Source organism: Epinephelus lanceolatus, chromosome 21, assembly GCF_041903045.1.
Source record: "Epinephelus lanceolatus isolate andai-2023 chromosome 21, ASM4190304v1, whole genome shotgun sequence".
NCBI lineage: Eukaryota > Metazoa > Chordata > Actinopteri > Perciformes > Serranidae > Epinephelus > Epinephelus lanceolatus.
In genome coordinates this window covers 4,557,510-4,582,500 of record NC_135754.1, presented here as the reverse complement: position 1 = coordinate 4,582,500, position 24,991 = coordinate 4,557,510, and the positions used below count along the sequence as shown (strand labels likewise).

Here is a 24,991-nt window from a genome sequence, read left to right as displayed (position 1 = left end):
TAATAGACCAAATGCAAAGTGTCATGGAGAAGAAAACACTGAATCTGTCACAAAAGAAGCCTAGTAAATATGCATAGTAAATATGCATGACTGCTGCAATAAAAATAGATACATAAGAAATATGGAGAATCGAATAAAAAGTCCCTAAAAATATCAGAAAATCTCATCTCTGATTTAGGATTTACAGGAAATAATCTGCTCCAAATTCATCTGAAGTGCTCATTTTACACAAACTTCCTGCAGTTTTTTGCACCCACTTTTTGGGTTAATTGTACATTGCATCAGTTGTTCTGTGCTGTTTTTGTTATGCATTGAATATAATGTGAAATATCCATAAGAAATATTACTTAGTCAGTGGTTGTCAGTTTACTCAATGATAGAAAAGGGATCCCTTCAGGAAAAAGTCTGGGAACCACTGATCAAGCTGAACGCAGCCAATAGGTTGCCATTGTTGTTGTGTTTCTGTTGTTGTGTGTAGACTATTGTTTGTTTTGATTTGCCAACCATTCACTTGACCTCATCTACATTGTGTCTGTGTATCTGTGTCAGAGACATTGGTCAACACAGTCTCCCAAACCATCTGCAAACCTTTTCTTTTGCAAAGTTCCAAGCCAGAAAAATATCCTGTCACATTGCAGATCATTTTGTTTCCTAAATCAGCCAATAACTGTGGTTATCTGTGGAGTCTGTTTGACACATATCTGCTGTCTCATTTTTGTGCTCTCTTACTGAAGATAGCTTTAAAGTCAAATCAGTTCCTGTGGGATTGTTGTTTAGTTTTACATTGAAACACATGCAGACACACAGTACACTGTTGCACCGGTTACCAGTCGGCTCCTTTCATGTGACGCTGATGTAAGCAAAACATTATTTAGAATTTGGTGTTGTTTGGGCAAAAATACATGAGGCACATATGGAAGGAGCTCATTGGTGAACCAGTCTTTTGAACACTCTGCCAGTCAGTTCTGGTCCCGCAGTCATTAACAAAATCTCTCCTTGTCCCACATTTTCTTTATATTCATTTCATTTTGTTATTTTTCTTTTGTTTTTGTGTTTTTTTCCTCGTTGTTGACACATTAAAGATGGCGGGAGGGAGACCCGGCGGGACCACTGGCAATACTCAGGTACCCCCAACCCCCCACCACAACCCTCCAGACCAACACTTTGCACAATACACTACAATTGAAGAAAAAGCAAAGCACTTAAATGTAGAGTCACAGCTGAAAGACATGATCTGTGCTTGACTGAAAGGAAAACTTTCTGAATTATCAGTCTGGCAAGAAAAAAAATTGCATTGGCATTTCCATAAACTGTAAATTAGCATCTGAGTATGTTTGTCTGATCCTCAATAACTGAGCTGCAGATTGGTCTGGTCTTCAGAGCGTCACTGGTTATTGGTGGGAAATCTCCACACAGGAGTGATTTATTGAAGTGATTAATCCAGACTTAAGAGAGTCCAAAACTGTCTCTGAGAGCAGGTGCTCCTGGAGCCTAGAATAATTTTTTTCCTCCATTGCTGCTCTGGTGATATCTCTGTAATGCACAGAGCCCTTAAAGTCCTGACAGGTAGTATTTTGTGTATCTTGAGTACACAGGATATTATTTTGTTGGAATAAGTTGTTTTCTTGTGAGCACAAGTTGACAATTTGCTTCTTTTTTTTCTCACAGAATAAAAGATATCACCTTTGAGGACTTAAGGGGCTCTGTAGGAATGAATGAACAACAGTCAGCCAAAACATTAAAATCACTGAGAGGTGAAGTGAATAACATTGATCATCTTGTTACAATGCAATTTTCTGCTTGGAAACCTTGGGTTCTGGCAGTCATGTGGATACTACTTGACATGCTCCACCCACCCAAAGACCATTGTAGACCAAGTACACCCCATCATGGCAACCGCACTCCCAAAAGGAAGTGGTCCCCCCAGCCAAAAAAATACACCATGCTATAATGCAAATACTGCTCAGAAATGGCACAAGGAGAGAAAGAGCTGAAGGGTTGATCTGGCCTCCAGATTCCTCAGATCCCAATCTGATCGATCATCCTTAGACCGTGCGAGTACCCCAGAGGTACCCCTGAGCCACGGTAGGGCCTCTTTGAATTGGACTTGGCTCTGACTTGGCATGGACACAGGACCACTGGGAGGTGTCCTCTGGCACCAGGGGTGTTGGCGGAGGATCCTTTGAGTTCTTTAAGTTGTGAGATGGGGCACCAGCATGTCCCACAGATGCTTAATCAGATTGGAATTTGTGGAAGTGTCGTGGGTACTTGGTCTGCAATAGTATTTGGGTGGGTGGAGTGTGTAGCATCCTCATGAATACCAGCACCCAAGGTTTTCCTGCAAAATATTGCATTGGAAATGGATTATCAATGTTATTCACATTATCTGTCAGTGGTTTTAATATTTTGGCTTATTGGCATATGTTAAAACGACTTAAGGGGACAGTTCACTCCCAAATCAAAAATACATATTTTTCCTCTTACTTGTAGTGCTATTTATCAATCTAGTTAGTTTTGGTGTGAGACGCTAAGTGTGGGCCTTAGAGATGTCTGCCTTCTCTCCAATATAATGGAACTAGATGGCACTCAGTTTGTGGTGCTCAAAGCACCAAAAACATACATTTGAAAAACTCAACAGCAATGTCTCTTTCCAGAAATCATGACCCAGTCATTTAAGATAATCCACAGACCTTGTTGTGAGCAGTTTCATGTAGGAACTATTTTCTTTCCACTGAACTACACTTGCCAACCATATCACCATGCAGAAAAAGGCATGCATCCCATCATGGATGAAAGGCCTTTGCTTGTTACAACCCGAAATGTAAACATTCGCTCAACGCTAGGTGAGCTAGCAGCAGATGTATGCTTTTTTCTGTGTGGTGATACAATTGCCGAGGGTTGTACGGTACAAAGACAATAGTTCCTACATGAAACTGCTCACAACAAGGTCTGTGAATTATCTTGAGTAACCAGGTCATGATTCTTGGAAAGAGACATTGTTGTTGAGTTTTTCAGATGGATTTTTTAGCACCACAAGCAGAGTGCCATCTAGTTCCATTACATTGGAGAGAAGGCAGACATCTCTGTGGCAGATATCTCCAACACTCTGCAACTCACACCAAAACAATAGCTCTGCAGGTAAGAGGAATAATATATATTTTTGATTGAAAGGTGAACTGTCCCTTTAAATTGACTTTGTCATGGTAATCTGTTAAACTGTGAGGTTCCATAACAGGCTGATAGTCAAGCAAAATAAGAAACTTCAAGCAGTTTTCATGTCTTTCATATTTATAACTCTATCTCCCCTCTCTCACGAACAATATTTTCACTTCGCCATGATCTGTTTCTCTCAACATTTGTATCCCTAAATTTATGAAGCATTTAGTGGAGATAAGGTTTTACCGAGAGAATCAAAATAACTTTTCTACACCAGTCAGTGCAAAACAGTGACAACATTTGGGTTACCTCAATTGAACCCTTTGACTTTTGCACCAGTTTAAAGAAACATTTTGAGATTCACAGAATAAAAATCAAGCACTAAAAACTAAATAACTGCAGGTAATAGAGAGACAGTTTCTGGCAGTGTATGGATGCACACTGATTAACATCTGCCACATCCTGGAGATGAAATGTCAAAGTGAAATATTTATTTAAAGAGCAACTCCACCCAAGCCAAAAATCCTGCCTGCACTGCCATCTAGTGGCTGCAGCCTCTGCTACACATTCTGCATTACAGCATTTCAGTGACAAAATGCTACATCATAGTTTCCCATCACAGCAGCTGTGATGATGAGTGTTGACAGAAGTGAATCATCCCACAAAGGTCAGTGCACCACTGTTTTTTTTTGCATAGTGTGGAGTTGCTCTTGAATGCCAAGCTCTGAAATTAAGTCCAGTTTGTAATTCTGAGGAACAGTCACCTCCCTGCTGTTTGATTGTTGCTGTATGTTGGTGTTGCAGTTTATTTCTATGGGTTGGGGCTAACACCCCCAAAGCCTTATCCATCTGCTTCAGTAGCCCAGTGCAGGATCAGACTCTGTGTGAAAGGTTAGGATTACAAAGAGAGAGAGAGTGTCGTTCTGCCTTTCACAAACGACTGATCAGGAAGTAATCCCACTGCACCAGACCATCCATGATCTTTAGCTCTCCTGCTCAGGTGCCCACCATGCATTATTTATGCCACTATAATTCCTATGTGGCATTAGCCAAAATTATTTTGTCTCTTTTAATAGTTCCTTCCACATGGTGGTTCACCAGTATTATTTAGCATGTTTAAAAATGACCAGCGTGTCCTAGACAGGGTCAGGAAGACAGAACAGCAGTTAAACAGAGTGGCACATCAACCTTCTACCAGCAAGGGGCTGACAAGGCTCCATAGTAACTCTGCATACACTGTCCTCTGCATCTCGTCAGGTATAACTTGTGAAGTATCCAGCTCTACATTATTGATACCTTATTCTTCTTTCACAAAGTTAACAACAACACAAGAGCAACTGAACACCTACTGTTGGTCAAGAATTATACTTGACCTGTCTGGATCACATGGAATACATGAATGTGATTTAAGAGGCATAGAAACCAGACTGTGCGTATTATTCATAACAAAAGTCAATTCCACGCTGGTTTGTCTCTGACTTAAGTGACTCAGGTGGGTGTTTCCATTTACATATTACAAATGGTTACATTTGTGTGCAGTAAAAAATGTAGTAAAATCAGCAGTCAGTCCATATACTCTTTAAATAAGATCTCCTTGCAGAGAGCAGTGCTAGTGTTTATTTCACAGCTAGACAGACTGTGGCTTCTTTTGCTTTCCATGCAGCAGCACTTCCACAGCCACTCTTCTAACCCTGCCCTCAGCTCCAACCCACACATCAGAAAAAAGCAGTGAAGCATATCTGTATGGTGGTTGCTGTTTCTTGAAAATACAGATTGGAAGTTTACCAAACTTATTCTCATACAAATCATCTCACCATTAGCATGACAACTGTGCTGCAAAGAAGTGATTAAAACAAAACAACTTATAAAGACAAAAACTCTTCTTTGGATTCAAGCTTCAGAAGTCCAACTTAATTTACTTAATGGGCTTAGAGGGTAAAACCAAAGTAGAATATTGTACTTGTGCAACAGAAACCTATATGAATGGGATATCATGGGTTCATAAATCTTCAGTCATTAAATATGGATACAGCACAGCTCTGTGGTTAAATGTTAAGTTTGGTATTTTTCAACCTGGACCCTATTTTCCCATGTTTTTGTGTCTAAGTGACTAGTGGGAACAAGAATTTTTGAATTTGTTCAAGTATTAAGTGAGAGGACTGCAGCCAGCAGCTGCAAAACAGGCTGTGGTTACCCACGTGGGGTCCGCACCGTTAATGTGTGTCCACTAAGAGTGCTTGTTTTTGCCACTGACAGGCTCAGATTGTTATTCGAAGTGTCTGACAACATTATGAAAAGGATCCCTAAAGCGATAGGCCTTTTTGTAACAGAGAAAGATCCGTTTTGTTTAACCAGAAACAGCCTCAAAATCTCCATCCCCAAACCCACCAAACTCCATTTAAAAATACAGTAATTTTAGTGTTAATAGAGCCAGCATATTCTTACATCTAACTGTGTAAATTAAGGGTTTATTTCAACCAGACCAAAGTTGGTGATTGTTGGAACAGTGTGAAGATGAACCAAGATGCTTTCCTAAGTTTTATTTTGTTTGTTTGTAACTTTGAATGAAGTGTGTTTTGAGATGATGAAAAGTTACTGTTAATTTATGTGGGGTCTGGTGGATTTGACGATGGAGATTTTGAGGCTGTTTCTGGTTAAACAAAAAGGAACTTAATCTTAAACAAAAAGGTCTGTCTCTGTAGGGAACCTTTCCATAATGTTGTCAGACACTTAGAATAACAATCTGATCTTGTCAGTGGCAAAAACAAGCACTCTTAGTGGACATGAATTGACAGTTTGAACATGTTCCGGGTGGTTACATGGTAGCCTGTTGCAGAGCTCTCACTCAATACTGGACCAGTTTCAAAAATCGTTTTTCCCATTAGTCACTCAGACACAAAAAACATAGGAAAATAGGGTCCAGATTGAAAAAACACATAACTTATCCTTTTAGGGGTGTGGTTCCCACTGGTGCCAGTCGCAAATAAAAATATGTACATTTTTGTTACTCTGAGACATTTTGTTAAAATAATGAAGAAAAACCATCCTCTAGATGTAAAATGTTCTTTGAAAAGGCCTTCTTGATGATCTAAATAAATGTATGGCACCTAAATGTTCTCTGCAGCATGGTTGGAAAGTAACAATTCCTGAACTCTGGGACTATGTATAACATGCCGTAAGAAACTATTTTAGACTAAACAGATTCAGTCCTACAGTTAGAGGTATAGTGTTGCTCTCTCACATGACAGTGAATTTGAATGAATGATTTCTTTATTGTGTGTCTATAAAACTGCACATTGTATTTGAAATGAAACAGTGACTACATTTTAACTTGAGGATGTTTGCATCCACATCATAGTCCTCCAACAGAAGGAGTCTGAAAGCAATTGAGCAATTAATCAAAACGTTTAAGTTGCCACATTTAAAGTGGAACTGTGCCAAATTTAAAATGCACGCATGACAGTCCTGTGATGTAAGGGCCTTTTTCCACATATAGTTTTTATTCAGTAGGAAAGCAGGGCGCTGGGGGCACTTCAACCCAGCGCTTCTTAAAAAAAAAAAAAAAAAAAAAAACACTCCCTAGACTTCTTTCAATGATGTGCTGTGTGGTTATTTTTGATAAGAGCACAGCACTCACCAGCAACATCCAGTGTCCACCTGATCTGCTCCCACAAACAAGCCTCTCTATCTTGGTTGTGACAGTAGCCTAGTTTAAAGGAGCAGTAGTGACATCACCAGCACCTTTTTGAAAAGTTCAGAGATTTTCAACAGGAAGCCCTCGGAGTGGCTGCAAAAAAAGGTGGAGTGCTCTGAATAAAGACGCTGGGCGCAGCTCTTTTTTAGCAGTATACGCTCTCTCCTCACTGGGAACAATTGTAAAAAGACGCCGGCACTGAGAAAGAAAACACAAATTAGTCCAAAAATATTAGTAAAAAATAATCTACTCTCCCAAACTCAAAAACTAGAGTGCTGAAACTCAAATTTGTGATGTCATAGGGTATAAAGTCTGAAACTGTTCCATTGATGCTCTGTCATGCATGTACTGCAGCCAACTTTACTTCTGACTTGTTCTGGAAACCTTTTGCCTTCAGGGTTAGGGTTAGGGTTAGGGTCTGGCCTCCAGCAGTGAAACACATGATCATCTGAGTTGAGATCAGGTGAATGACCTAGACAGTTAATAACATTACACTGTTTGGACATTTAAAATTAAAAAAAGCTTGGTTGTTTTATTTTTAGCCTAAAATTGTGGGACTGTGTAAAATTGTCTCACACTCAAACAGTCTTAAAGATTGAAGGTAGCACTTTAACCCCAAAGTCATGTTTTCATTTCAAATCCAATGTGCAAGAGTAGAGTCAAATGAAAACATATATATCCTATCTAATACTTTCTTACTGTGCTGTAGAGGTCAAGTTTAAGTTTGTGTTTTAACCTTTTTCTTAAGTGATTTTGTGTAGTATTTCTGAATTCAGTAGAGCTCTAGTAGACTGTTTAATAAGACAAACTAGTCAGCTTTTACACATTATTAATTTATCTGACCCAATCTCCTGATGGCCCACCCTGCATTGTGATTGAACGAAAAAGGACAGTAACCATATTAATGTTGAGCGTAGTAGAATGGTCACACCATACTTTCTATCATTCCAAAGCTCAGATGGGGGTACAGTTGCTGAAAGATTGAAATGATATCTAATTAGTTATAAAACATTACTTTCAGTGTGTCTCAAATTGCATACTTCTGTACTCAACACTTAATACTTTGGAGCGCACAAGTACACTTAGTGCGTTCACGCTGCATAGTACGGCAAAATGCAGTGTACTACTGGCACGCTCAAAATGTTCCAAAAGTTGAGGTAGGAATGGCGGACACTTCTCACCCTTAACAGTCGCCATCTTTGTGACATAGCAAACTCCTCAACTTTTGACATGTTTTTTTGTACTAAATACCAATACTGTTGTGGAATAGAAGCTGTCAGAAATGTTTGTTGGGTCTGTAATGATTGGGCACTGTGAACAATATTGTGAGTGCTAATGTTAGCTTGCTAGCCAACTTGCTGCTAACTATGGCAACACATTTAAATCAGCATTGACACTGTGGCGTAACTTTTGTTTATGTATGGGCGGAGATAGCCATCAAATGTTGGCGATAATGCTCCACCGTCTGTTTGCAATTAACCGTTCAAAAAGAAGACGAAGAAGAAGAGGCGGCTAAAGAAAAAGCCACAATCACCTCTTCTAAGCGCAAAAAGGCAGTGCGTGATTTGAGACAACACTATCCTGTTGAACTGAGTGCATCACACAAGATGTATTGCATTGAAGTATACTAACAGACGTATGCAGTTTGAGACACAATCTTAATAAGCACTTTATTAGGAACACCTCTCTTAAACTAAAGAGGTCTACTCCAACTGTCTGGCAACAAAGCATCCTCCTGTTATGAAGGTTCCAGTTTTCGGTTTTTGTTCAGACTGTTTTAGGGAGAATATGATTGAACTGTTCGGTCATTTTGGAGGCTGAACTCTTATTAAATAGATGAGAGGTAGACACATCAGTAGCCACTTGATGTATTAATGATTTAGTTTTCATTTCTTTTTATATTGCCTCAGCAGTGTAGGCTGACTGTGTACCCTATTGGTAGATCCAGTTGTTGCCATGGAGTCGGCTGAGGTTGTTTGAGGATATCCTGCTATTTTTAGGCCAATAAATAACTGAGGAGGTTCAGGCATTATATATATGTGTCTACTATTCCAGGATTTTTAGAGGTAAGACAAGGCAGGTGGTCATTAGGTGTAAAATGAAACTATTAACTAACTGAATGAAAAAAAAAAGTTAAAATTCCATTGTTATTTATGTTTCTTTGTGCATTGTGACATCACTGCGGGACTCAAAGAACATCAACAGCAGCCCAAACTACTTCCTCTAAAGTGATCATACAGTTGAATCAGCACCTCCCTAAACCAGTCTCAATAAAAAAGTATACATTATAACATTTATGAGGGTTTTTAGCAGGGCTGTTTTGATTGCATTAGTTTTAGCTAGATGGATCATATAAACTGGCAGCTGTGTGTAATTTAAATTAAACAAAACACTAGCATAACTGTAAGATTCACAAAGATAGGATTTATTACAGGGTTGTCATATTATTAACCTGTAGAGGTAACTGAGTCTATACATTCGTAGTAATGGCTGTAATTCACAAGTGTGTATGTTCCTTTGCATGAGTTTACATAAGACTTATTTAATTCTTACAGAGTCATTACACAAGAGCCCAAGCCAACAGCCCCCGCCCCATCATGACCTCATCAGGCCCCAACCCAAAGGGTTCCCAGGGGACACTGGCTGCTCAGCAGCAGAGCCAGTCACAGCAATGCCAGCAACCAGCCAGCCAATCGCACCACTCGCCCGGCGGCAGCGGCAGGGAGCCGAGAGAGCAGCGCACCTCTCGCTCCTCCAGGAGGAAAGGATCAGATAGCAGTGTTCCAGAGGAGGACAAGGACAGGAGAGAGGAGACCACAGGGAGAGGTTAGTACAGTCACCATCAAACACTGCTCAACAACTGAGATCAAAAGATGTAAGGCAGCACTGTGATTTTAGTCATACTTTACTCTTCTTTTCCTGTGAGGGAATGATTTGAATATTTACATGTTTACAATAAAGGCTTCTTTTTAGGGTTGTCACACATTATTTTTTATGCCAATTAATTGCTGAATTTCAGCAGTTTATTGCAGTTAATCACATTTTCAATTTCATTTTTAAAATTTGATCATTTTGCATTTCAAAACAGTTTTGAAGTCCATATTACTATTACTCTGATATAATTTTGATCACTCACTGACATCCAGTAGTCCTCGGTTAATGCAACAGCATTTGCACTTCCAGTTTAGTAATGCAGGTCTTGTATGTGTAAAACTGTTCCCTGCAGCGGTAAGGCTTATGACCAGTCATAACATGCCAACATGAGGATGTCGCTTAGACCCGAGTCTTCCTTTATGTTGACTGGTCTACAGTCAGTTGCCACCCATTTAGCAAGCTCTGTAGTTAACTTCTTCGATTTAGTGTCATCCATAGGTTTGTTGTTATTCGCTCACTCCAAAATAGTATTTTGCTAGCTTTGGCGATGTGGTTGCCTACTGACATTAGTCTGATTAGCTGCACCTGTGAGTTCTGCTCGTAGGTGGTAGCTCAAACTCGAAGTACTTTGGTGATATTTTGATTCCATTTGACACAGTGTGCATATTTCTATGACTTATAAACTGAGCTGTCTGGGACTTTTCTAAAGTGAAATGAGCCATTTTAACACGCAGTTGTGTTGTTATTTTCCATCACTGTGACTTAAGGAAGCTGTTGCAGCGACTTTACTACAAGTAAGGGTGGGTTGAAGGGACAAAATAGCAGCACACAATTGAAAAAAGATTATGTTCAGACTTAAATCACATCACGATCAACGCATTGACACTGACAGCCCTACTTCTTTTATTTAAGTTTGAAGTCATTGTAGTTCCTCAAAAGTGTAACACAAAATCTGCTACATTGAAAAAATAAAAATTAATTCGACTGGTCGTGAAAAGGTCAATCTGAATTGAAGCATGTTCTTTTTAATGATCAAACTGTTTATTTTTAGTAGTTATTTCTAATGTGTCTTTATAATGCCACTGCCAACATTAGTTCCGTGAGAAGAGGTCATAAGTCTCCATTTAGCTGTAACTGTCCAATGTCTTCAATTTATTTACTGCCACCAGCAGTATGTCACAATGAAAAACAAAGGTCAGCGCCAGCTAAGAATCAGAAGCCTGCGACCTGATTGTTTTGCTCTTTTCTAACAAAAAAAAGAGCAAGGAGAGACAAAAGATGTGTTAGCCTTGGACCTTAGAGAATTATGGTATTTTATTAACCGTGAACTGGATCCAGAACTAAACTGATTATTGAAACCCAATACACACAATACACAATTGTACACTTGAGATTCAACAACCTGCAACATAAATCTAATTATCAATACAGAGAAGTGTCAGACAAGTGTCTGTCTTTGTGTGATTATAGAGCCACTTTCTTTTCTTTATATCCATTCTGCTGTAATGGTCACAATATCACAGGAGATAATAGCTGCTTGTTGTTGCTTTGGTTATATTCAAGTGAGGCTGAGCTGCTTTCCAGGGACCTGGTTATAATTAACCATCGCCCAATACTTATTTTTAGAGCTTAAACGCATCATAATGTAACTCACAGCAACCTTTGTTAGTTGTTAATTACAGCCACCAGCTGCTAACAGTTAATGTTAACTAGTTCCTCGGCTCCTCCTGCCGATTTGAACACGTAGTCCACAATCAGTCAATCAATCAATCAAGTCAATCAATCAATCAATCAATCAATCAATTGTATTTATAAAGCCCAATATAAAAATCACAATTTGCCTCAGAGGGCTTTATAGTATATGACATCCCTCTGTCCTTTGGACCCTCACAGTGGATAAGGAAAAACTCTTAGCAACTGAGGAGGGATCCCTCTTCCAGGACGGACAGACGTGCAATAGATGTCGTACAGAACAGATCAACATAATAAATTTGCACTAATCCATACGACAAAATGATACATGAAGACAGACAGAGACAGAGAGATAAATTGAGACAGAGAGAGACCAAGAGAGACAGATCCAGAGAAAGATGCAGGGCAGACAGTTATGACAATGACGGTGTATTACAGGAGGTCCCCCGGCTGACTAGGCCTATGTCAGCCTAACTAGGTCCAAAACAAACCTGAGCCGGCCCTAACTATAAGCTTTATCAAAAAGGAAAGTCTTCAGTCTAGTCTTTAATAGGGAGATGGTGTCTGCCTCCTGGACCAAAACAGGAAGATGGTTCCACAGAAGAGGAGCCTGATAGTATTGTAGCATTATCAAGTAAACAATAGGGCACGTCCTCTGACACATTGATAGTAAATTTACTGTTTTCTCTTGTCCAGATGGCATCCCAGGGAAGATCTTTGTTCAGCTCAAACACATCTTTTATTGTCCCTTGGGTGATGGGGTGCTGTTAGTCTAGAGCCCTGCTTTTTAGCCTGTGCAAAATTGATGTAACACAACAGAAAGACATTGGCCACTGCCATCAGCGGATGTCATGTTATTTGCAAAAAGATCGTTGGCGGTCAACAAGGAGACGATCCACCAGTACTGATGTTTGACCAATAAATCAGTGCATCTCTATCTTCATTATATCGTTGTGTCTCTACATGTATATCATGTGGAGTTGAGTGTTTTCATATCAGTGCAGTATTGCATTGCACATTGCTAATTGTCAGTTACTGCAGGAAGAAGTGAAAGTCTCCACAAAGTAATAATCTCTGTTATTTCCAAGAGAAGGCGAGGAAATGCAGGAAGACATTTTAGTGATTGAATTGAGATGTAGAATGTCACTTCTTTGCTTTTCCTTTCATTTGTCCAGACTCCAAGTCAAAGGCCAAGCAGGCTGTGAACAAGCGCAGAAAGGGTGAGGAAGATGAGAAGAAGGCAGGTCTAAAGAGGCTGAAGACTGACATGACCTCTGACCTGTCAGAGAGCAGTGACTCAGAAAACCCACACAAGAGGACCGCCCACTCCTCATGCTCCTCTTCCTCCTCCTCGTCTTCGTCCTCATCCTCGTCCTCCTCTTCCTCCTCCTCAGAGCCCAACTCTGAGAACGAGTTAAAGACTCGCAGCAGCGATGTGAAACAAAGCAGTGTTTCCAAAAAGGAGGAAGAGGAGAAGCCACTGATACAGGGCACCAAAATGAATGATTCCTCGTCTCTCATTGGCCGCCTGTCCCCATGGGCGGAGCTTCAGGCAGCAGATGACAGCAAGAAGGGTGTGGCTAAAGAAACGGGCAAGATAACAACGAAGGAGGAGGAGGAACTGGTTGCGGTAACACAGATCACCCAGTCTCCAAGGCAACAGACGCCTCTGATGTCTGACAGCGTCCAAAGTGGCAGTATGGAGGGCAACAAAAACACTGTGAAAGGTACAGTCAGCTGAATAGTACCTGGTATGATAATCATTAGTATGGTCAGTATTCTCATATTATAATATTTTTATTTTTTAGCGTCGTCTCGATCCCAGACGCCATCGTTGTCCCACCTCCATGGTGGTGGTGTGATTGACATCACAGATGATGCTCAGGCCACGGTGCACCAAGAGAGTTCAGAGGCAGTGTCGGCACTGCTCGCCTCACAGAAGGCCGAGTCCACGGCCCTCTCACCTTACCTCCCCCTCAACCCCTCTCCTGTCTCCTCGCCTCCCGTCCCTCCGTCTCCTTCGCCATCAGAAGGAGGCCGCAGGACGGATATTGAGCCTCCCATGCAGCAGCAGCAGGGCATTATGGGAAGTGGCATGACAGCAGCCAGGAGCTTAGGCAACAAGATAGAGTTTGCTCCCTCCGAGGTCATCAGGTAAGAACAGTAGGCTTCAAATGGTGTTTAAGTGTATTAGTTAAAGTCAGGTGTGAATGTTAACAACTCCTGCCTTTTTAATGTTCTGATGGATGAGTGCCAGGTGTAGATATTATTATTTCCGCTACAGTCCCATCCAATGATTACAAACCCATTTACGAGTTCACATGGCTAAGAGATCATCTGTCGTCAGGTGAAATCAGGTTTCTCTAAACTCTTGGCCCAGATTTCACCTCCATGAAACATCGTAAAATAGGGATCAAGTTGAAAACCGTAGTTACCCTTTAGGGGTGTGAAACATTATGAATTGAAGTCAAATTTAAAGAAGCTTTTGCATCAAATCACATTTTAAATGGAAATCTTTAAAAAAAAAACATTGAAGTAGTCAGAACCCTGGTTTTCTGGACAAGTCCTATAATAGAAACTTTGATAGCAAAAGCCCGGTCCTTATGAGCCTGGATCTGGGATCAGCCAAAAAGGCTGCCGTCGCTGCCAGTATACTGAAGCAACCAATGAATTATTTGTTTGTCTTAATATAGAGATTATGATGGTTTCTCATTTTTTGTACCAGTTTTGTTAAAACAAATACATAGAAAGGCTAACGTGCATATCATGATTTACGGTTTAAACGTTAAACCCAACTTTACATTCTAGCATGTAGCATGCTTGTAATTATGCATCAGATGAATAAAAATAACAAGCATTACATGGTCACAGCTAATAAGTGTAAGATAAAGGAAAAGAAGTCCGCACACCAAAAAAGCTCCAATGCAAATAAAATTTAATTAAATCACTTCATGGATGGGTGACGTTTCGGGCACAAGGCCCTTCCTCAGAAGCAGCTAATAAGTGGCCACTTTGTTTTAAGCATAACAGAAAGTTGTGAGGAAAGTATTCATGATAGTGATTTGAATACATTTATTTTTCCCCTATGAAAGAGGCCGTGATAGAGGTTAAATAACATCATCTTTCCATATTTGACGTAGAAAATATAGATGATTTTGTACATATGTGAAATGCTTCTTTTCTCTGTGCTTTTTTTTAGGCCTGTTACATCAATGGTTGAAACTGTGGTGCTGGTGGAGAAGGAGAAGACTGTCCTTCCTCATCATCTTCATCATCATCAACAGCAGCATCATCCGCAGCACACACAACAACAGCAACACTACACATCTATCCACCCCAGCATTAAGAGCCCGTCTCTGTCTGAGGAGACGAGAAAACACCCACAGCAACAACCGCCCCCCCACAAGATGAACACAGTCCTCCCCCCTGACTTAGCCAAATCTAAAATAAACCCCAACCCAGCTCAGCTCGACTCCTTGAAACAGAAACCCCAGCACCCCAACAACTCTCAGAGCCACCCCTACCCCAACACAAACCCAGCTGACCTTCTCAAGGCTAAGCCCCACCCAGGCCTGCTGGACATCTCCAAACCTAAACCCAACACCTCACCAGAGGTCTCCAAACATAAAATACAGAGGTACCCTGATACCTCTCCACCTCCCATAAGCCGTTTGTCGGCTAAAGTAGAAACAGCAGAACCTCCACGGTCTGGTTTTAAGCCAGTGCCGGCGCGGTCAGAGTCAGGTGGAGTCAGTACAAGCAGCAGCAGCACCAAGAGCCCTCTGATCATCGATAAGAATGAGACCTTCACTGTTTACAGGGACCCAGCACTGGTCCGCTCAGACACAGAGAACTCCGTCTCTGCCACCGTCTCCTCGAACCACGTGGCGGCCTATCTCCATCCCCACCTGCACACCCTTCACTCCCCCTCCCCTCACTCCCCCTGCCTCACCTCCACATCCCACCCCCATGCCGCCTCCCATCTTCTCGCCCCTCCTCACAGCTCTGCCCTACCTCACCCACACCTGTTACCCCCCGGGGTGCTCCCAGCCATGCCTCCTCCTGCAGCATCTCTCCTTGGGGGCCACCCTCGGCTCGACTCCCCCAGTGGGTTGGGCCACCTTGCTCTGCCTCACCCAGCAGCTGCACACCAGCAGCAGTTCCTACAGGTCTGACTCCAGATATATACATTTTGAGCCACACTAGAAAAGACTCTTCCGTACAATCCATCTCTTGGGGCAGAGGTTGGGGGAGGGCAGATGGGGACCAGAGAAAGAGTAATGTTGTAGAATGTTTGAAATTGAACATTACTTACACCAGTCTCTCCAAAAGATAATAAACTAAAAACATGTGTCTTTGTTTTCAGGGTCAGGGCCCCCATCCACCCCCTCTTCTAGCCCAGGCTCACAGTGGGGCAGCAGGCCTGGGTCTTTACCCCATCCTCTGGCAGTACCCCAATGGAACACCAACCTCCTACCCCCCAGGGCTCAACCTGCCCCCCACAGCCAAGTGGGTCCACCCTGACAATCCTGTCGCTGTGAATTCTGATGCCTCTCTCAGGAGGGTAGGTGTAGAGATACTGGCTTGTATATGTGTGTTTTGAAGGAATGGTGCAAAGACACTGTGTCTCTTTATTTGATAGTTTGTTGTGTGTTTGTCTTGAAACAAAGAGAACAGCTGAGGATGGATGAATGGAGGGAAAGAGGGGTGGAAGGGTGTGATGGAGAGAGGCGATTTTGGCAGATATGGAGGAGAGAGGAAAAACCTCTTGAGACCAAATCAGATGTAGCTGCCAGGCTTTTAAAGGAATAGTCCAACTTAAAATGAATCAATATAATGTTCTTCAGATGATTTTTGACATGAAAGCTTTTTGTGATAAGAAATAGTGTTTACTTTTAATTTTATGCCTTTGCACCAGCAACAGCCATGGCCAGAGTCATTGTCAAAGTCATTGTGGCTGCTGCCATAGTGTCCCAGGAGTTGTTCCATTATTCATTGTCTCTGGAGGACATCCAGGATTTGTCCTTAGGTGGCATCATCAGTACAGTTTGGTTCTGCACAAAGAAAGTGGTTCAAATTCTTTCATTTAAATTGGACTGTACACTCATTAGGCTCTGTCCCTTCATTGATTGGGGTGTAGAGTATAAGCACTTAAGAAACAGGTTTGAGGTGTACAGGCCGAAGTGGATTATCCTTCTTATACCATTTCTACTTGAGAGTAATCAAAGCTTAAACATTGTAACACTTTTAAAATGAGACTTCTCACTTTTATTTAACTACTCCAGCAAGCTGAAACTAGTTACCTCACAGATGTAAGCATTGGAGCGCTGATGAGGGTGCTTCTGTCTTTACCCGAAAATAATCCACTCACCCTCTGGCCAATTACAGCTGAGTGTCCATGGTGTAAGACAACATTGTTATTGTATCATGACATGTCTGATCACATTTTCTGTGGAATTTACATTTTAGTGTATTATTTTATCGATTAAATATCTGTGTGTGTGTGTGTGTGTGTGTGTGTGTGTGTGTGTGTGTGCGCGCATGCTATGTGTGCAGAACACAGCCAGTCCGTGGTTGCACCAAGCTGCTGGTAGTGCTGGTGATGGTCTGGGTTTATTGAGCCACGTTCCCGTTCGGCCAGCCAGCGCTGACGCCCACCGCCCCCCTGTCAAGATCAACACACACACAAGCCCTCCACTGTCAAAGGCCAGCGTGAATGCTCATAAAGAGTAAGTAGACAGACCAGTAATATGTAAAGTTCTGTAATATACTGGATTGGCTTGAACTAAGAATGTACCAGTCTAACAGCAACCAAACACGACTAATGGACCTTTAAAATGTACATTTGATATTAGGATATTTAAATGCTTAATTAAACTCCTGTCAAGATTAAGCCAGTGCTTCCTTACATTTTGATGGTCTGTTCAGAACTGAATTTCTATTTGTTTATTTGTATTCAATTTTTAAATCTCATTTAAACTTTTTGAAATATTTAGACTTGTTAGGAGTATGGTCAAATGTCCTTTTCTGGCTTTTACTTGATGTTGTATTACAATGTTCACAGCTAGTTTGTGGGACTCAACTGTCAGAGTGCAGAGAGCTTCTTGAACATTTTAACTCTTTAACTCGCTGTCACGCCCACAATTGTCACTCTTCATACATAATTTTTAGTCAAACAATGTTGCTATGGAAGCAGATAGACTTACACATTTGGCACAGTGAGCCTGGAAGTGAAACCAACTCCACTAGCTGATGCCATTGAAGTCAATGTAAATTGAGACCAGAAATCTTAAAATATTCCCCACCATTCATACATTAATGGTATCAACATTGAAAGCCAGCATTGCAGTGTGGGGCCAGCTTTTCAAAATGCAGCATTCACACCCAAAATTTCTTTAGAAATTGCATTGACTAGTTTACTCCATATACGATCTGATCTGGATTGCCTTAGAATAGAATTCTCCAGATAGAGAGTATATGGTAAATGAGGAAAATTCCCTGGAGAGGTCAAAGGAAGTTTAAAAGTCGATTGTTTAACATGTGTACAGCTAAAACTATTTTTACACATTCCTAGCATTAGTTGATGTTCAGCCCAGCTGCAATAGAAGCTAGTCAGCAAAGCACTCCAGTGTGGGGACAGTCTCAGAAAAATCCCAGAGTCAGAGGGAGCATGAGGCATTCCTTTTGTCTTGTACACTGGAGCAGCACACCCTTTCCTTTTAAAGCTAGATGTGTTTAGAGAGCCCAAGCAGAGCAGCGAGAGAGCTAAGTTAGCCCTGAGACCGGCAGCGCCAGGTCAGCCAGATGAAGTGAAGTGGCACTAATCCAGTATTAAAGCAGTTCAGACAGAATGCTGTTCATTCAGCAGCCTGTGCTTTCCTCATGTAACCACCGGCCATTAGGCCATTAGTTAAGACACCACTGAATACCCCCACACACAAACACAGCATCACAGAGAAAACATCACACGTCACTTGTCTCTCTCATTAGCCTAGTTATGACATGGTCATTAAAAACATCTGAACAGCCAATAATACCAAGATACTCTGCAGATGGCCTAAACTTGTCTGTTACTTATGTATAATATGACTTTAATACATCCACAAAAATCACTCACATCTTAGCTGCTACTTCCTGTTTTCGTTTTTTGAAATATACGACAAAGCCCTGTGAAATGTAATGACTTATTACATGTTGACTTGTCTGTGTGCAGAGATGTGGAGAAGAAAGGCTTTGTGGACCCGATCAGGACGTTGACATTGGCCCAACTGAAGCAGGAGCAGACAGACAGGAGTCGAACCCCCACAGGAAAAGACGTCCACCTACATCGCCTCTACCTAGACCCCCACAGCAAGGCTCGCCTGGCAAATACACAGGTAAATTACTCCACAAAGATATTGTTATCAGAATCTTTATTGTTATTAGAAAAACTGTCACTAATAGTAGTATTAACATCTTCAGCTGCATAATTATAGGGCTGGGCTATATGGCCTTAAAATAATAGCCTGATTATTTTAGGCCTTATTGCAATACACAATGTATATTTTGATATTTTAAACCACCTCTAAACTACCGTAGTCTACTAAAATACTAAACTACTAAATAAACTGCTATCACAATAAAGTATAGGAAAGTGCCATTATAATTTAGTTCGAAAAAGCACTATTATAATAAAGTTATGATAAGTGATAAAATTAAAGTAGTGTTATAATAAAGTTTATATACTGTCAAAAATAAGTTAAATAAGGTATTGTTATAATAAAGTTAAATAAAGTACTGTTTAAATAAGGATAAATAAATTATTTAATTATATTTATTTATTATTTAATTATTATAATCAGTAAATCAAAGGTGTCAATCAAATGCTAAAACAAAAAATTAAATAGATAAAATCACACGTACTCTATACAGTCAAAAATAGTAATACATTTGCATATACCCATACATAAAGTATTGTTATAATAAAGTTAAATATTGTTTTAATAAAGATAAAGTATTGTTATTATAAAGTACTATTATAATAAAGCAAAATAAAGTACGGAGTAAAGTTAAATCAATTATTGCTGTAATGAAAGTAATCAAAATGCTGGTCAGATGTTAAAAATGATTATTAAAATGGATAAAAATAATCACACCTACTTGAAGTAGGTAAAATCAAAAGGAGTGATATATTTGCAAAAAACACATGTATCAAATGTTGCGCTGCAATGTAGGATGTCTTTTTATTGGCATTATTGTATCTGTCAGTAGGTGGAGTATGGTTTAAAATTGCTTGCTGATTGCCAAAGGATCTTATATATTATATTATTTCTTTTTAACATTTTCAGTCAAACCTGTCCTGGGTGACAGTGAACTCTCTCTTTAAATTGAAGATGGACATCACATCGGCCTCATATGTTAGTCTACATGTAAATTAAATGACCTCAAAAGTGTAACAGGAATGTTGGAATGTGTGTCTCAAAATGAGGAAACAGTGTTTGCATTTTTTTTTCACAGGATGCAGTTCAGGCAGCAGATCGAGCCAGTAAATACAAAGAGGAGAATCGGCAAATCTTGAAAGAGAGCATTGAGGTCGCTCCCTTCACCGCTAAGATCCAGCGCTCCAGCGACCCCGGGATGGACAGGGACAGAGAAAGAAGCAGAGATCCAGCCTTTCCTGTCCGGATACCAGCTCTCGCCTCCCCAAGCCCCAAGGCCAGCCACATCCATCCCCACGTCATCCCATCAGAGAAGAGCAACTACTTCACCACACTGTCCAACAGTGTTGTGAATGAGCCTCCAAGACTATACCCCTCCAAGGAGCTCAGCTCTTACTATGAGAAAGTGTCTGGCGGAGGTCCAGGGGTTGTGGCCAGTGTCGGGGCGGCTGTGCCAAGTCAGGGAGCTCTGCCCCTGGGTAGCTATAGCTCCAAAGCCTCCCTCTCTAAGCCCCCACCTCTCATTAAGCACCAGCCAGAGGGGGGAGAGGGTTTAGCGGGGAAAATCACAGAGCAGCTAAGCCAGCAGGTGACACTAGTTCAGCAGCAACATCAGCACCACACAGGTATGGACAGGATAGAACGCCGCAGCCCTGCCATTTCTCCATCCTGCTCTACATCTTCCTCTTCCTCCTCAGCACCCAACCACCACCACCATCACCACCACCACCACCACCAACAGCAGCAGCAGCAACACCAGCTCAGGGCAATGCCATCTCTCCACCGAGCGCCTGTCTTCCATCCGCCAACACAGCATGCGTTGGAACGCAAAGAGGCTGCAGAAAGAGAGAGGGAGCGGGAGAAGGAAAGGGAACGAGAGAGGGAGAGAGCAGGTTACGGTGGACGTCTGTCTCCACCAACCCTCACACCCATCCAGCCAGTTAGCTTAGCAGCAGCTGGTAGCAAAACATCAGCGGAGCAGCAGAAGCCTCCCACGCTGCTTCCAGAGCTCAGGGATGTCAAAGGTCATGGAAATGCTGCCACTGTCACTTCTGTGGCCTCAGCCATCAGTGGGGAGATTATGACTTCATCTACAGATGGGTGGAGAGGTGGTGAGATGATTCGGGAAAGAGGAGGCTCATTCTCTGGAGAGAAAGGAGTGTTAAGGGGCAAGCCCCAAGCCGCAATGGCATCAGTCATTGTGCGTCCATCGACATCTATTAAGTACGACAGTCCTGTTGGTGCTAACAAATCTGGTGCTATGATCCTTAAGGAACTCCCCCAGGGAAGGTTCTACCAATCCACGTTTCAGGGGGAATGTCCTAGACTAGGGGAGAGTGTTAGAGAAGCTGTCGCTGGCAGGGTTATCCAACCTAACTCCAACCTGGATGACATGTGTGTCCAGTATAAAAAGCGTGGCATGCAGGGAACTATGGGAGCCAGTATCACAAACTCTGTGTGCAGGACTGCCACATCAGCTTTTGGCATACAGAGTATCAGTGGGACAGCTCTCCCTGAACAGGGCTACTCAGGCTCAGCTCGAGGAGAGATGTCAGCCCACAAAACTGGCATTTGTGGCCGGGTGTTGAGCCACTCGGGACCAGGAGAGTACCAGGAGGGCTTGGGCTCACGCACCTCATCTCCAGGGGGGTCTCTGTCATCCCCTAGTCCAGCAGGGACACCCCAGTCCAGTCCAAGTCTCACCCCAACACCAAGCTCCATTTCTGGCTCCAATCAGCCTTACTCCTCCTCCTTCGTCCACCTTAAGAAGCACAAAGCTGCCTTGGCTGCAGCCCAGTCCAGGAGCAACTTCTCCCCTGCTCCCACACCCGTTACAACTGGAAACTGCTCCCTGCCTGTGGATCCAGTTGAGAAAAATCCCATTCACAACTCGCCACCTCCACCCTCCTCTAGCCAAGCCTCATCATCTTCGGTTGATAGCAGTAGCAGCAACTCAGCAAGTGGGAGCACAACAACAGGCAAGTCCAGTCCCCTGCCTAACGGCCAAACTTCTGGATCCGCCTCGACAAGCAGTGGGCAGCCCAATAACTACCACAAGCTGAAAAAAGCCTGGTTAACCCGACACTCAGAGGAGGACAGGAACACAACAGCTACTGTAAGCTCCACCAGTACTAAACCAGAGAAACTGCCTAGCACCACCACCAGCACAAGTAATGCCACAGCCATGTCAGAAATGATCAAGCCCTGTACAGTCAACCTCAGCGCCTCCACCTCCAGTGACGTGGAGATGAGCAAAGACAGTGGAGGCAAAGTCGAGAGAGAGAGGCAGCTGGAGGAGAAGGTGGGAGGGGCGGCAGCAGCAGGAGGAGGAGGGGAGGAGAGGAAAGCAGCTCCTTCATCAAGGCGAGGGAACAAACGGACATACGAGTCCGGTTCAGAGAGTGGAGGAGACGACTCTGATGCCAGTGAGAGCAAAATAGAGGGCCGAGCCAAGCGTCAACCTAAACCAACCTACAAGAAGAAACAGAATGATATGGCCAAGAAGAAAGGAGACAACGAAAAGGAGGAGGATGACTTGAAGCCGAATGGCATCTTCAGATCAGCTCGAGAGAAGACCAAACTCAAGCTAGCCAGCAGCAGTAAGTCTTATTATAAACAGTCTGGCAGTCTTCTCTAAACAGTTTCCCAGGAAGCAAGATTGAACACAGCCTTGCAATACTCTGTACTTTTGTTACTGTTAACAAATGTTGTTGAAAGATTCCAATGGTGTGTTAATTAGTTGTTTTCCTACTTGTTCCCAAGCCAATTGGTTCCTACTAAATACATATATCTGTGAAGGTTCTAGATAAGACGTTCAGAACCACTAAGTACCACCATCTCTGACTCAAACAAATGGGTGTGTGGCTACTCCTCCCCCCTCCCTATCTTTGTGTTCTCAGCAAGGTGTCGAAAGTGGCTCTCTCGTCTAGCTCCATATTTGGCATGGCCTGTACTATAGAAACAAATTGGAAATTTTTCATACTACTACCATTTTCTGCTATAACTTAGTGACAGCATGTGGACATCAAGTAAAAAAAACACTCAGCTCGTGTCGTTGCCTCTACTTACCATTTTCTGCTCTTTTGTTTGAGCTGTAATGCTTTTTACTAGCTATGCTTAGCTACTTTTTAGGTAAGGCCTATTCAGCTGTGCTATTTCGAAAGCTTTTGACCATAGACTGTATAAAATTATGGACATAGCCACCACAATATCACCCATTGGTTTGGGGCTCCGATTTTGAAACCTCAAGTTTGGTATTTTGGTCTTCGCCAGAGGTGACCATATTTGGACGAGAGGGTAGAGATAGCCGAACGGCTAGGCGCTCCCTTCTTGTTATCACGTTTTGAAGCCTCAAGTTTGGCATTATGGCCGTCCCCATCTTGGATTTTTGGAGCTAGAAATGGCCATATTTGGATGAGAGGGTAGAGAAAGACGAAACCATAACTGTTAGCATAGCATGGTGCATTTATAGCTATGGTTAATTGTGATAATGCTAATGCAAATTTTCGCCAGCAAAAAACAGGCTTAAAATGATAAAAACAAAATGTGCATACCACAAAAACTGAATATCTTCCTCCATAGAGGGTCTTTTAGTACAACCAAACACTAAACAAGACTTAACTAGACAATCAAAATGTTACTGTTAACTTTCACGAACTGAAAACACTGAAATAGCAACTGTTTGGGCCAACCAGGGGTCATGCCATGGTGACATTACCTTACCAATGTTGCCATGGTAGCGACTGATCAACTGACGGCACCCACCTGTCACTCAAAGTGGTTAAGCCTTTAATCATGCAAAACTTTAAGCTTTAGTAACACTGAAATGGGTGAGTTAAATAAAAAGTCACCCCTATATAGTTGTCAGAACAGGAAAAATTAGCTAAAGGGTCTGTAGGTCTATACAGCTAGACCACAGCTGTGTTTAGTACCAGGCTACAAACATGTTTATTACTGCTGTAAAGTTGGCATTTTAACATGGGGCTCTATAGGGATTAACTCCTTTTTTGAGACAGCCTCAAGTGGCCATGAGAGGAACTGCAGTTTTTGGCACTTCTGAAATTTTTCAGCCCCAGAGGTTGCTACTTGGTTTTGACCCAATCTGTAGTATGCCACAGACTGCATTGCAGTGCTATCCAGGAAGCACATGTTAGTTGACTTGCTGCTGGCTAGAGATTAGCACTGAGAATACAGTTAGAACATAGAAAGGGATATTGGAATGAGAGGCTATGACGAGGCTTGCCAAATTAGTAATGCAAAGTGAACCATGTTCATTGACAACCAAAAAGGTTGGTTATGCAACACATAAAAATCCAGCCACAACCAATAGCCCATACTAGCATTGTAAAATCCATTGAATGGCAGTGATATTTTACAGGAAGCAAACTAGCAATTTTTAAATTTACAGAACAAATTAATAAAATTGGTAACAGCTAGTTACCTATTATGACTACTCGAGCGCGACTTCATTCTCTGCTCTGGACACCATTACTCCACGATATCTTAACATTGCACAGAGTGGTGTGCTGCTTTTTTCATGTTGGAAATCTCAGATATAGACCCTTTAAAAACACCATCATTGTTTTATATATTTTTTTTAATCTCAGTAATTTTCTAAAACAGCTGGTCAACCAGCTGGTTGTTTGGGACATTTTTTCACTGGCAGAGAAGTCTAAATTTGGTGGATTTGGTAGACGTTTGTTTTTTACATGTATGTGTTAATGCAAAGCCTCTTAGCTATTTGAAGGCATAATGTTCCTGTAGTGCAAAAAAAGACTCATCTTCTCTCCTTTGGTGTTTTTTTTTCTTGTCTGTGTTGTGATATTTTGATGTCTTTGACTCCAAGTTCATGAGCAACTTTTAATTAATCATAATAAAATGTAGGTAATGTCACTAATTCAATAATGGGAACTCTCCTCAGATGGGATCCCCCGCTCTGTCCTGAAGGATTGGAGGAAGGTGAAGAAGCTGAAGCAGACAGGGGAATCTTTCCTGCAGGATGACTCATGCGCAGAAATTGGACCCAACCTGCAGAAGTGTCGAGAGTGCAGGGTGGTCCGTAGCAAGAAGGGAGAGGAGCCAGCACATTCCCCCGTCTTCTGTCGCTTCTACTACTTCAGACGGTAAAACTTCATTTTTTTTCTATTATTTATCTGCC

The 24,991-nt window shown here is 41.9% G+C and overlaps 1 protein-coding gene across 3 annotated transcripts in view; it reads left to right on the top strand.

Moving 5' to 3' along the window:
- Window positions 1-24,991, top strand: part of jmjd1cb (jumonji domain containing 1Cb) — a 192,800-nt gene that overhangs the window by 146,967 nt on the left and 20,842 nt on the right. For 2 of the 3 annotated variants that reach the window (XM_033611861.2, XM_033611863.2), the window contains 10 exons: window positions 1,083-1,124; window positions 9,406-9,676; window positions 12,592-13,143; window positions 13,225-13,570; window positions 14,616-15,585; window positions 15,783-15,980; window positions 16,973-17,145; window positions 18,630-18,792; window positions 19,913-22,433; window positions 24,755-24,956. In XM_033611861.2, the coding sequence (XP_033467752.2) occupies window positions 1,083-1,124; window positions 9,406-9,676; window positions 12,592-13,143; window positions 13,225-13,570; window positions 14,616-15,585; window positions 15,783-15,980; window positions 16,973-17,145; window positions 18,630-18,792; window positions 19,913-22,433; window positions 24,755-24,956 (5,438 nt within the window). The remainder of the gene's footprint in view (window positions 1-1,082; window positions 1,125-9,405; window positions 9,677-12,591; window positions 13,144-13,224; window positions 13,571-14,615; window positions 15,586-15,782; window positions 15,981-16,972; window positions 17,146-18,629; window positions 18,793-19,912; window positions 22,434-24,754; window positions 24,957-24,991) is intronic. The other variant, XM_033611862.2, reaches the window with a different exon arrangement.